The sequence below is a fragment of the Xiphophorus maculatus genome, chromosome 16 (assembly GCF_002775205.1).
Source record: "Xiphophorus maculatus strain JP 163 A chromosome 16, X_maculatus-5.0-male, whole genome shotgun sequence".
Taxonomy (NCBI): Eukaryota; Metazoa; Chordata; class Actinopteri; order Cyprinodontiformes; family Poeciliidae; genus Xiphophorus; species Xiphophorus maculatus.
Genome location: NC_036458.1, coordinates 19,231,015 through 19,244,432, shown reverse-complemented (window position 1 = coordinate 19,244,432; position 13,418 = coordinate 19,231,015). Strand labels below are relative to the sequence as shown.

Sequence of the window (13,418 nt, the reverse complement as noted above, 5' to 3'; positions counted from 1 at the left end):
TGAAACCAATGGGTAAAATTTTCCCCTCGTCAGGGTTTGTCAGGCAAATTTCACAGGCTGGCGTTGGCAACATAGAAATTAGTTGCGTCACGGACAAGAAATGTGTGATATATATTCTTTTACAATTCTCCTAAACAAGTATTGCTGTTTACTTTAGAGCTTAAGCTTTGAACAAAACATTAGAAACACACCCAAACCAGCCAACTGTTTTCTGTATGTGACATTTGATTTCGATTAAATTATGCTTCGAGGGAACCAGAATGGAGGGATGTTGATTCATTTAGTTATAAAAAAAATATATCAATATAAAATGAAAATTTTGGCTTCGTGTGACCTTCCATTTTTTTAAAAAAGAGAGAGAGAGAGACAAGTAAGTAAAAAGTAAGAAGCAAGTCTTTCACTTCTCCAAAATCAGACCACAAGGGTTTTCCCAGCAACATTTACAGCTTATTCTGTGGGATCTCAGATCAGAGCACGTATCTTAAAAAGCCTGACAATAGATGACACCAGTCAGCCAGTAGTCATGATTTAACAATAAGGAAGAAACGGGGCAAAAATCACATCGAATGACAGTTGGAGAGAAAAGGACACAAATGCCCGTGTCGCCCAATGTAATGGTCTTTTAAGTCTTTTGGGGAAAATGGTAGTTAACGTTAAAAAATATTATTTCAAAAATATGCTTCAACACCAGCTTCGCAAACGGCTTTAGGGATAAGCGTTCTCCGAGCCTGACAACCCAAACGCAGGGCAGCAATTCCGAAAAGAGAATGGATGTGGCTAATAAAGCAGCGAGCTAGCTGAGGCTACTGTCATCCGCTGCGTAACTGTTGCTGTAGAGGAGTTTTGACGGTAAGTTAGATAAATCCCACATGCTGCCGTTGTGCGTTGAGATATGATTTCTTGTCTGTTTTTGACTGCCCTCTGTCCCCGGCAGGACGTCATGCTGTGACCGGTCCTCGGTGTCCTCCAGCAGCAGCTTCAGTAATGTCCCCTGCCAGCAGCTTCACGCGGTCTGCCGCCAGGCTGCTGCTGCCGCGGCGGACCCGAGCTGGAGGTGCGTCATCATATCGCTTCATATTATTAATCGTCTCACTAATCTGACAGCGGGAGCAATTTAACTCCAACTCAGGAATATCAATTTTGTGTGTATAGAGGAGGAAAGATGTAAACAAGCCAAACTTAGGCATAACTTCAGCATAACTATACCTCTCTCTGGCAGGGGATACTTAGTCTGATCTCCATTTTCAGGGTTCCTACGTTGCTTCCAAGACTGTGAACATTTACAGTACAGACCAAACGTTTGGACACACATTTTAATTCAATGAGTTTTTTTTATTTTCATGACTATTGACATTGTAGATTCACACTGAGGCATCAAAACTATGAATAACACATGTGGAAATATGCACTAAACAAAAACGTGTAAAACAACAGAAAATACCCCTTATATTCTAGTTTCTTCAAAGTAGCAACCTTTTGCTGTGATTACTGCTTTGCACACACTCTGCATTTTCTTGATGAGCTTCAAGAGGTCGTCACCTGAAATGGTTTTCACTTCATAGGTCAACCTGCCCTGTCAGGTTAATAAGTGGGATTTCTTGCCTTATAAATAGTCATGAAAATAAAGAAAACCCATTAAATTAGAAGGTGTGTCCAAACTTTTGGTCTGTACTGTACATAAATGTGACTTCTTGGCTTTCTATTGTGAATAAATTTGAAAAACACTCAAAAAAACCCACCTTATCGTATCTGGGTATTTGTGTGTAGGCTTTTGATGAAAGATTAATTTACTCACTTTAAGTTCTTTCCTCATTTTAGGTCGGGGGTGAAATAATATTTAGCGTTTAGGTTTCTGGTGGGTCATTTAGCCGCCATATGAGCCTTGTTAAACATTGCCTAACGATTTTGTAATAGTCTACCACAGGGCTGGACGATTAATCGGATTAATCGTGATTGATTAATTAATTATTGAAATAATTGTCAACTAATTTAGCTATCAATTAATTGTTAACTGGAGTATGCAGACTCAAAAAAGGACGTTTGCCAAAAAAAACAACACAGTCATAATTGAGCCAAAACATTATAAAAATAAAAATGCATGTTGCATTTAAAATAATAATTAAAAAACCCAATTTGTCTGTAAATATGTTAAACCCAGAACTCCTCAGCAGTTTTAGTTTCGCCTGGTTTCAATCCTGTAAAAAGAAACTCCTATGAAGCACCTTTTGTTATTCAGTCATTAACGGGATTATCACAATATTGAAAGTAGCTTTTTGCTGCAGATGCATCCTTTGCTACAAATGATCAAGCGTATGTTAAAGGGATGCTATGTTGTTGCATTTTAGGCAAGAAAATGTTCACTTTATTTAAAAAATAAATTCAATTATTACATCTTTTAATGTATTCCAGAAATTGTATAAAAAACGCTTAAGTGGTTTATTAAAAAATCTTCAGAATGGAACGTTTCATTTTATCTGATTAATCGCTTAATCTTCAGAATAATCGATTAATCGTCAGAATAAAATAATCGTTAGTTATCAGAAGATGCAAACGGGGAACATTTTTGGCGTTGCACGTTGTGGATTTACGTTGTGTTTTCTGCAGGTTGTGCATGGTGCCGCCATATTTCTGTGAAACCTGGAGATCTGAAACCAAAGACTGTCCCACCTCGGTACCTCGGCCAGCCCAGTCCTTTCACTCACCCTCACCTCGTCAAACATGGTGACTGACTTTTATCCTCGAATGTGGCTGCTCTTAGCCTTCGGATAGTTAGTCATGTCAACCAAAAGATGCTTTGAGGCAGTTGGGATTTCTGCTCTCTCTGCTCCTCAGGTGAAGTGACCCCAGGCTTAACCCAGACAGAGTTCGAGCTCCGCAGGCAGAACCTGGCCCTGCTCATCGAGGCCCACGCGGACAAGCTGGGACCTTCTGCCTCCTCTGGGAACCACGTGGCCATCGTTTTATCCCATCCGATAAGCTACATGACCAACGACATCCCTTACCCCTTCCACCAGAACCAGGTTTGTCATTCCTTCAGCTTCTGACGACAGCATCGTTCCCGTAAGTCCCGTCTGCTCCACAGCTGTCTGCCTCGTGTTTCTCAGGATTTCCTCTACCTCACCGGCTTCTTGGAACCCGACAGTGCCTTGGTTCTTTACGGGAGGGCTCGACCGGACCAGGCCATCTTGTTTGTCCCTCGCAGAGACCCGGGGAGGGAACTGTGGGACGGTCCGCGGGCGGGAAGGGACGGGGCAGCCGCTTTGACGGGCATAGAAAGAGTTCACAGTACAGAGGAGCTGGGTCTAGTTTTAAAGAGCCTTAAAGGTGAGTGAATGTAAGTGCAGAGTGGCTCTAAAAGACTTCACACCTTTCTTAAAGCTACGGGAACCTTTTATTTGTACATCCTAGCTCTCTTTTGCCTGCCACACTCGGATAGACTGTATTTGTAATTTCTTATCTTTTTGAAAGGAAAAGAAATATAAAATATAAAATTTTGTTTATTGAGCTTTACATCATGTTATAATGTTATTCCCTCATCAAAAACATACCTGGAGTGTTGCTTTGATTCTTTCACCCATGTTTGAGAAATCCTTTAATCTCCATGGCAACCAGTTGGGGCATAAAGCCTGGGTGTACCCTAGCCCCGCCTTTGAGGACAAAGCTCCTCCCTGGAGCTGCGGTTTCCAAGCTTCCGCCTCACAGAGCAGCACTCAGCTCCTTCAGACTAGCCAGCGACAGTTAGCAGACACCTGGTGGAGTTGCGCGTTTGCTGAGCTCGTTATACAAGCTACTTCTCAGCTTGTAAAAATGCAGCTAAAGAGACTGAGGCACAATTTCAAGACATTAAATTAAATAATGAAGTCAAATTTCTTTTAAGTCATTTTTGTCATAGACAGCATTTCATTAACAACTTAAGTTAACATAGTTAGTTGGTTGTGCTATAAAACAGCATTATGTGGCTGGAAAACACAAAATACTGTCCCTTTTAAAATTTTAACCTTAGTTACTATTTTTTAATATCTATTATGGTGCTCTTATCTCCTTCAGGCACCCAGCTCTGGTATGGCACCTCTCAGCCTGCCCACCCTCGGCTCCACCAGACTCATGTTCTGCCCTCGCTGGAGGCGGGTCCCGCCCCGCGTTCGCTCAGACCCCTCATTCACTCTCTCCGGGCCATCAAGAGCCCCGCAGAGGTATCACTTATGCGAGAGGCGGGTCGGATCACAGCGCAGGTGTGTCAGTGGTTTCACCTACAGGGCTTTACAGGGTTTTTGTTTGCTTGTTTTGTTTTCTCAGATTCGGTGCATTTTCTCTGGCTAAAACACCAGTTAACGTTGTTTTCCTTCAGGCATTTAGGAGGACGATGGCGTTGTCACAAGGAGATGTCGACGAGTCGGTCCTGTTCGCTAAGGTAGGTTTTAGATTTGATGACCTCTGTTGTTTCCATAGTGCTTTCTGCTCAGACCTGTGACGATATTACATCATGCTGGACGATAAATTGTCCCAGATGTTATTGCGATTAACAATAATACTGTCGTGTTGAGATGGGCTCACTTATCTAAAAAAAAAAGAAAAAACAGAAGCCTAAGGGGGTGGATTAATTTTCACCTCAGTGTAAACCTCACGCAGACTTTCTTCTTCATCTATTATTTCTTTTTCCAGTTTGATTTCGAGAACCGGATCCACGGTGCCAACTTCCTGGCCTACCCCCCTGTGGTCGCCGGAGGAAATCGAGCAAACACTCTGCACTACATAAACAACAACCAGATCGTCAAGGTAATCACTACGCTGCGCTGCAGGGAAGACTTTAGGAAGTTATGCTTGTTCTAAATAGTAGAGTTGTGGCTAAAAGAGGACTAGTATAGCAAATATAAATGATTTGGGTGATGCTAACAGACCCAGAGCAGAAACGTTATGAGAAAAAAGGACTCAGTGATTTTTTTCTCTCTTGTAATGTCTATAAATATCAGTTTTAATTGTCAAGTGTCTTTTCAATTAGAACAGAAAATGTATATTAAAAAAACCGCTCCCCTTTTTCTTTTACGCTAAGTAGCTGTAAATTTCGATTCTGTACGTTTTTCCTCCCTGTGTCTTTCATCAGGACGGTGAAATGGTTCTTCTCGACGGAGGCTGCGAGTACTTTGGTTACGTCAGTGACATCACCCGGACGTGGCCGGTGAACGGGCAGTAAGTTTGACCGATTGGCTTAAAGAAGAACCACAGATTCAAAATAGTTTGGCAATATTTCTCTAAAATGGGAGATGCAGAGATAAAATCCACCAAATGTTGAAAAATATCAACTGTACCGTTGATATCTCCAGTTTGGTGCTTTGAACTAAGCAAGTGTTTTAAAGTTTTGTTCCCAGAGGAGTGACAGACTCACTGCAGCGTTGCGTTCGTCCCACTGTCCTGCTGCCAGATTCAGCGCCGCCCAGGCCGAGCTGTACGAGGCCGTCCTGGAGGTGCAGCGCTCCTGTTTGTCCCTCTGCTCCCCCGGCGTCAGTCTGGACCACATCTACAGCACCATGCTGGCTCTGCTGGGACGCCAGCTGAGGCGCCTCGGGGTCCTGAGGGCCGGCACCAGCGACGCCGACGCGCTACAGGTAAAATACCAGAGAGAATGTCAGATCCGACTGGTCAGGGAGAGTATTTAGAGCAGTTTAATACTAAACAAACTGGATTTTGAACATTAGCATCTGACCATGTTAGTGCTCTAATCTGTGGGAATTGAACCTCACAGATCAATAAGCTGCGCCTGCCAGATGTGGTTAGTGGGAAACTTTTTTCTGCATAAAACTGTTAATCCATTAAACTGTCAGACACCGCAAAAATCTGCCGGGGTGGACGGATGACATGAGTTTTATATTCTATCGACTATACTGACGATTAATTGGATCAAAATGGTCAAATTCTGAAGATTTTTCATATTGAATTATTTGAAATACATTAAACGATATAAATAAACAAGTAATTCAGTAAATTTTTTCAATTAAAAAAATTATATTTTCTTGCCTAAAATGGAATAACAGAGCATTCTTTTAATAATTTGTATTATCAACTAAAAAATAACTGGATAGCATCAATAGGATAATCTGAGTATTTCTTTTTAATCTTAAACACAAATGTGTTTATTTTTTGTACAGTTTTGGATTTATAGCAGCACTGAATATGTTCTTCTTTCAGCAAATGGCCATTTTTACCCCAGTTAACGATTAATACATCACTAAATGAGTTGACAATTATTTAAATGTTCGATTAATCACAATTAATCCGATTAATCACGATTAATCCTATTACTTGTTTCAGTCCTACGTGGCTTACAGCACAGTGGTGTTATTATTTTAAGTATTTATTTTTACATAGAGTAGAAATCTTGATTTTGTCTTGAACCCAGGCTGCGAGGAGGTTCTGCCCCCATCATGTTGGCCATTATCTGGGCATGGACGTCCACGACACCCCCGACTTGTCCCGCTCACAGCCTCTCCAGCCCGGAATGGTCATCACTATAGAACCAGGTACATCTGAACCTGAAGTGCACATTGCTAAACAACTCGAAACTGTATTAACACGACGTGAAGCTCCTAGTTTGTTGTTGCGACATCACGACCACAAACTACATTGAATTCTTGAACCGGATACTATTCTGGCGGACCAAAGAAAACTGGGCTCATTGCAATTTTTTTTTTTTTAGATTTTGATGAAAAGATGAACATTTGACATGAAATTAAAAATGGATGCATTTAATTTTGTGATGGGTCAAAATATCCAAAAATATTTAAGCCTCTGTGCGTGTGACATAAAAAAAAAAACCTTTTCTAATCATTTTCCTCGCCACAGGGCTGTACATCTGTGAAGACAACGACCAGGCGCCGGAGCATTTCCGCGGCCTCGGAGTCAGGATCGAGGACGACGTGGTGATCCAGGAGAAGGGAGGACCTCTGATTTTGTCCAGTGGCGCTCCAAAGACTGTGGCTGATGTAGAGAAGGCCTGTGGAATGGGATAGGCCAGGGACCGGGGGGAGAAGCAGAAACCGATCCAAATGTTACAGATCGTGGGCGGTTCATGCAGCGTTCAGGCGCCTCAAGAAGCTCAGGACCTCGGAACGTGACAGCTAAACCCTGGCTGGCATTAACTTTGGTGTAATCAGGGCTGCAGATGTTTAGAAATGTGGTGTTGGAGGCGAGAAACTTACCTTAAAAACGCAATCAAGCACATTTGTGCCTTCAGTGACAGTTAAGGAGGCTTGAAGAGGTGAAAGTGGAAGATTGTGTAGCGTTAAAGTCTACATTGTTAACATCTCAGTACTGTGGCGACGCAGTAAGAACAATCCTGATCATGCTCTGAGCTTGCATAAAGTTTCCACATAAATAATAGTAGTTCAATTAGAAACGCAATTTGTTTTCATTCATTTTCTTCTTATCTTTTGTGTATCGAGGCCAACCAAGGACAGGTGTTTATGTCCACAAAATTATCAGTCATTCTCATGCCGAATGACAGAGACTAAAACCACCAAATGGAAATACAAGCAGATGGATTTTTTTTTTAAACTATCATATTTAATCAGTGATGAAGAGTGATGTGTTCAACATCACTCTTTGAGACTGAACTGGATTTATAAACTTCACTTTTCTTGAAAGAGTTGTACTGAAAGTTGGACCGAGTTGTTATGAATGTATGTCTGTCTTTTGCTTTTAAAAAAAAAAGTGTTCTCTTTTAGAATAAAGAACTTTGTTTTTGAGTTTCATAAAATATAAATATACAGCTCTGGAACATTTTTTTTAGAGACCTCTTAAAATGATCAGTTTCTCTGAATTTGCTTATTATAGGTATATGTTTGAGTAAAATAAACATTGTTCTTTGATTCTATAAACTACTGACCACATGTCTCTGAAATTCCAGGCAAAAATTTAGTATTTATTAGTAGAAAATGAGAACTGGTCAAAATAACGAAAACGGTGCGATGCTTTCAGAGCTCAAATAATGCAAAGAAAACAAGTTCATATTCATATTCATCTACACCAGCCTAGCCCTACTTGAAAATATACTTTACCTCCCATTAATTCATGATTAACTACATTGTTTTTGCTTAATTTAAATAGCAAAATATCGGCCGTATTGCTGCTAAGCCTGTAGAATTTTTAAAAAATGTCAACAATTAAAAATGTAGGCCATCTCTAACAGCAGTTCATCATCTAAGATAATCAAGAACAGCAGATAAAGTCACTGTTGTCACTCTGGAGAAGGAAACAACGTGATACATAGAGCTTTGTGGACACCAATGAACCACATAGAAGTTTTTATCCACAAGGAAAACGTGGAACAGCTAAGGTCGGTCTTGCAGATTGAAAAATGAGAGAGAGAGAGACTGGACAAAAATGGTGTGGGAGAGTTTCGAGCTGAATGCCAGAGTGGGCCACTTTCCATAACGGACTCGTTCAGTTTGCTCTCGCTGGAGAAGAAAATCCAGAAATAAAATGTCCGCCTGTCAATTTGTGATCTTGCGCTCAAGCAAAATTGAATTAGACTCTTGGACAATGATTCAAACCACGACGGCAAGTCCACATGCGAGTGGCTCAAAACCCATAAAATTAAGGTTTGGGAGTGGTCTAGTCAAAGTATGGAATCCTTCAGAGTTACCAAATAAGCTGCTTCTCAGATGAATGCCAGTTTTTGGTGGACAAATGTGTTTTAGTGGATAGAGAAGGATTTTACAGAATGATGGACAACCCTGAGCTCCCTCTCCACGAGGCTACCATAGAAAAACCAGGGTGTCTTCGGTCAGAGGCTTCTTCAAGTTTCTGTAATACAGACTGCTAGAGGAGATCTTTCCTGCCCACAGCCATCACCATCTACAATATCTCTGAAGAATCTTGAATTAATATGGATTATAGCAGCATTTAATTTCCCTTTGGGATCAATACAATATTTTTGAATTGAATGAAACTGAATTAAATTTCCAGGACATGTCGTCTGTGTTCCTCTGTCTCTGTGATGCAGTTTGTTCACTAATGTTCTCTAATAAACCTCTGAGGTCTTCACAGAAGTATTTAGACTGAGATTCAATTGCACACAGATGGACTCTATTTGTTATAGCTGAAGTCTGAAGGCGGTATGTTGGACTTGATTTTGTTTTGACTTTTCAGAGTAAAGAGGGTAAAAATGCAGCATTGCGATTTGCTGAGGTTTATGGTGAGACCTTAACAAAATGTGGAAACAGTCGAGGAAGGTATCAACGATTTAATGATCATATAACTGCATCCCAAATGTTTTTATTCGTCCTGTTGTCACCTAAATCTAAGAGCTGAGGGATTAGCAATCATGCTACCTCTGTTTATTTGAGCGTCAATAAAGCTGAAGGATGTAACTTTTACATAATTTTTTCCCCCCACATATTTGTTGAAACTGTCACAAGGCTCCTCTACCTTCTCCCAGTGCTAAATAGAAACAACCAATCAGAGCCTTTAATCTTCTTGTGCGGCAATGCTCACCCTCCAGAACAAGCTAGGCAGCTAGCATACCCTGTTGTGAATGTTTAGTCTCGTTAGCATGGCCACTGATTACAGCAAATAAAAGGTTTTCCTGGAATAGTAAGTTGTTTCTCCGCCATTGGCCCATTTAGCAGCCAGTACGTGAGGCGATTGACAGTGCTAGGTCCTGGCTGTGATTGGTTCATTTTGGCCTGGAGCGACACATCAGATGCCAATAGCAGCTCAGGGAGGAGATGAAGGATATTGATCTTTTCACAGACATTATGTCCAATGACAAACTGTCACATATTCATTCATATTCCTTTATTTAATCAGGTAAACCCCGTTGAGATCTAGATCTCATTTTCAAGAGGGACCTGAGCAAAAAAATTTGCAATACATAGCAACCTGGTTACAAGATAAAAACAATTAATACATACGCACAAGTATAAAACAATAAAAACAATGACACTGTTTCATAGAATCTTGTTGCCTATCTTTAAGAACATATGGTGACAGTTTTAACAAAAATGTAAAAAAAAAAAACAAAAAAAAAAACAATAAAATAAATATAAAAGTTACAAACTGTAGCTTTAAATGTGGTATAAACTATTAGACTAATTACTAACAATTTTTTTAAATACATATTTATTCAGCTCAAATGGGCTAAATAATAGAGAGGTGGTTTGCCTCGATGCGCTGAAAGGTAAAAGTGGGACACCACTGTCCCCTGCAGACTGAAGCTCGACGGCTGCCGCCGACACGCTGGGACAGGTTTCCGGACACTCCCGAGCACTCACGAAGACAACCTCTCCTCTTGTTCCTTTCCTCCGTCCCTCCTCCTCCTCCTCCTCCTCTTCACGCCTAATGTTGCTGTACCTCTAACCCTCCCCCCGTATCAGAGGAGTAGAAACAACAAGCCGCCATTTTGTTTGGCGGACAGACCGTCAGAAACAGGAGATCACCGATAGAAAAAGGAGCGACCCCGGCCGCCGACGGCAGCCGCTCCGGGAACCGCAAAGGGGGGAAGAGACACAGTAACCAAATCCTGTCCGAGCCGTCCGGTGAGAGGGGAAGCGGCAAAGGAAGGAGGCTAGACTTCAGTGGAGGGAAAGCCGCCTAGGTGTCATGTAGCTATATATATATTTATATATATAAATATATTGATGCATGCATGAGAAGGAAATACTCCGAAAAGCTCAAGGAAGGGGGTGTTTTGCTGTGCGGCGACGGGGAGGAGAGGCGGAAGAGGGCTGCACACAACGAGGAAAAAACCTGCGATAAAAGGAAAATACCACCATGAAAAATCATTATGTGTCCGCGGCGGAGGAAGGAACGAGTCCGCATAGACAATTATATAAATAAATTGCTGCCGGGCAGAAGGGAGAGGTGGAAAGAAAGACGGGTTTAAAGAGAAGGGGGTGAAATTGCCAGGACCAACACGAAGGGGGGGCTTTCACCATCACAAAGAGTCAATGAGAGGATTTTTAAAGGAGGATTTCTTCCAATTATTGTGCCGATCTGAAAGCATTCCGCTTCCGAAATAGCCATATAATTTTTTTTCTTCTTCTTATAAGTCACATTTCGCCTCAGCTTCGCTTACAGCTTCTTCTTTTTTTTTTCTGTCCATGCATTGCAAAAAAAAAAAAAAAAAAAAAAATCTTTTTAAAAGCACTGGGAAGGGGGTCGGGGGGGGGGAAAGTGGCAATATCGATAGCATTTTTCCTTCATCTGAGATCCCGGTCGTGTTTTGAAACAAGCAGGAACTAGAGGAGGAACATCTGCAGGGAGCACAAGATAAGTAACCCGTTTGATCAAAGTCTGCAAAAAAAAAAAAAAAAAAGAGAGAGAGAAAATCAAACTTAATTAGATCAATCCAACTGCCCTGCTGATTGGCAATTTGCGCTGTTATTGCATTCGAGAAGTAGGTCCAAAAAAAAAAAAAGCTGCATTGAAAGTGACAGAAATCCGTATTTTAAAGGTCTGTTTTGCAACAGATAACTGACGAATGGGGTTGCATCAACCAAATTTGCAATCTCAGTCTGTTCTTCAGTGCCTTTTGTATTGTTCAACACTAAGTGCACATACAAGTCAGCATGCACATGCAAAAAAAGAGGAAAAAGTCACGCATGGAAATATAGGTTTACATGCTTTTTTTGGACTTTGTATTTTTTTTTTTTTGATCTGAGTATCCACTCAGATCACTGAGAAGCCAAGTGAGCATCGCCAACACTTGCATTCAAACTACTGCTTGTTGCCTTTTTGCCGTGGAAAATTAAAAGGACTCGGTGATACAGAGAGCAATAAGGGGGGAGGAAAAGCAAAATCCCTACAGGTTCTCTAAGGTGTTGCACGAAACAGCAGCAATCCGAAGTTTTTTTTCTCTCTCTCTTTGGAAACTTGTGATTTTTGTGCCATCACGCATCATCTCCCCCGGCAGCCTTTTTAAGATCTAAAAAAAATATACAGAGAGAAGGTTTTTGATCAGTATACTATGGAAGACCAAGTTGAATGGAGCTCGGAGGACGGAACTTGGGACAGATTTTATGTCATGAGGTTGCCAGTCGTCCGTCGACTCCACCTTCCCACCGCCTCTTGTTGAAGTCTGCGAAGAAACAAAAATCTCCGACAGGGGAGGGGGACCGATATCTACCAGAGAGGTTACTACAAACTCAGGAGGACTGAGAAAGAGTTGAACATCGCCGTCCTCTTCCCCTACCGTCCCCCCAAGCGGTGGGGGAACGATCAGAAACATTTCTTAACGGGAGTAAGAAGGCGGAAATAAAGGGAATACACAAGCCCTGAGTGGATATACAGCCTCTTTTTTTTTTCTTTTTTTTTTTTTTGAAATTCGTCAAAAATATGGCCGATAATGTCCTGGAGTCTGGCCCGCCTTCAGCCAAGAGGCCCAAGCTGGCTTCTCCAGCTCTGTCTGTGTCCACCAGTGATGGAAATGGTAAATATATTTGATGCTTTACTCCGGCATGAACTAGCTTAGAGGTTGGTGCTTTTAAACTCGCTTGCTCCGAGCCTGGAGTTGTTACAGAGTTGCACACTCATTTCTACTTGTTAAATGACGTTTCTAGGCATATATGTAGTAAAAGGTTAGGTGGGGAAAGTGTAAACCAGAGTGCTTATGGTTGCTTTGGTTTAAGCTTTTCTAGTCCTGAAGCAGGAGCAACTTTCCAGCACTTGTGTTTTGATGCGTTAGCCTCAGCAGGCTAACTAGCCGCAACTAAAAAGATCCTCCTCCAAACAATGGACGAGTCGAGGCACCCCACTTCGCCTAAACTTGCTTTGCTACTTTAAAAGTTATTAAAGTGAACACGTACGGTGGAATATGCGACAAAAATGTCAAGTTTCAGAAATGTTAGTTTTTCATAACGGCAAATAAACGTTTGGAAACTAGCTTTTAGAGCTAGTAACTGAAACCGAGTTAGCTAGCTAACTAGCTAAAAAAAAAAAAAAAAAGACACCCCCACCGGAGCAACTCAGCTGAGCTCCGTGATGGGGAAATAGCTCATTAGTTGAAACATTTTTATCATTATTTTTGTAATTAAATTAGACACCGAACATATAATAGACGTGAAGATTTTTTTTTATTTCGAAAAACGTGTATAAATGACGAGAAGGCTAATGTTTTTAACACAACTATTGTCAAGCTAGCTATTGTTCAACACTTGATTAAGTTGGGCGAAGCGGTGTTGACCAGCTGAAGTTGTAGCGCTGCCCATGTAAACACTTTGATTCAGTTTAACAGAGAATCCAAATCAGATGTATTCCTTCAAGCGTTTTTTTTTAATATCTCAAATTTAATTCACTGGCTTTTAATGAATTCATCCAAATATGCTGTAGCGGAGCTAATTATTCATCCTCCATTGTCTGCATGGTAGTACTGCTTCACTTTTGTAACAATAAATCGTAGCCAACTGTACTAACTGAACGTATTT

The 13,418-nt window shown here is 41.2% G+C and overlaps 2 protein-coding genes across 3 annotated transcripts in view; both read left to right on the top strand.

Moving 5' to 3' along the window:
* Window positions 1–94: 94 nt before the first annotated feature.
* xpnpep3 (X-prolyl aminopeptidase 3) lies at window positions 95–7,536 on the top strand. The gene is made up of 12 exons (XM_005808826.2): window positions 95–849; window positions 935–1,054; window positions 2,605–2,721; window positions 2,833–3,020; window positions 3,105–3,324; window positions 4,048–4,232; window positions 4,349–4,411; window positions 4,663–4,776; window positions 5,102–5,187; window positions 5,420–5,603; window positions 6,395–6,515; window positions 6,838–7,536. The coding sequence occupies exons 2-12, from the start codon at window positions 985–987 to the stop codon at window positions 7,002–7,004; spliced, it is 1,515 nt and encodes a 504-aa protein (XP_005808883.1). The 5' UTR covers window positions 95–849; window positions 935–984; the 3' UTR covers window positions 7,005–7,536.
* A 3,595-nt stretch (window positions 7,537–11,131) lies between these two features.
* The window catches only part of LOC102235592 (histone acetyltransferase p300), a 32,083-nt gene continuing 29,796 nt past the window's right edge, over window positions 11,132–13,418 (top strand). For both annotated transcript variants that reach the window (XM_023348495.1, XM_023348494.1), the window contains exon 1: window positions 11,132–12,424. In XM_023348495.1, coding sequence (XP_023204263.1) covers window positions 12,331–12,424 — 94 coding nt within the window. In that variant the 5' untranslated portion in view covers window positions 11,132–12,330. The remainder of the gene's footprint in view (window positions 12,425–13,418) is intronic.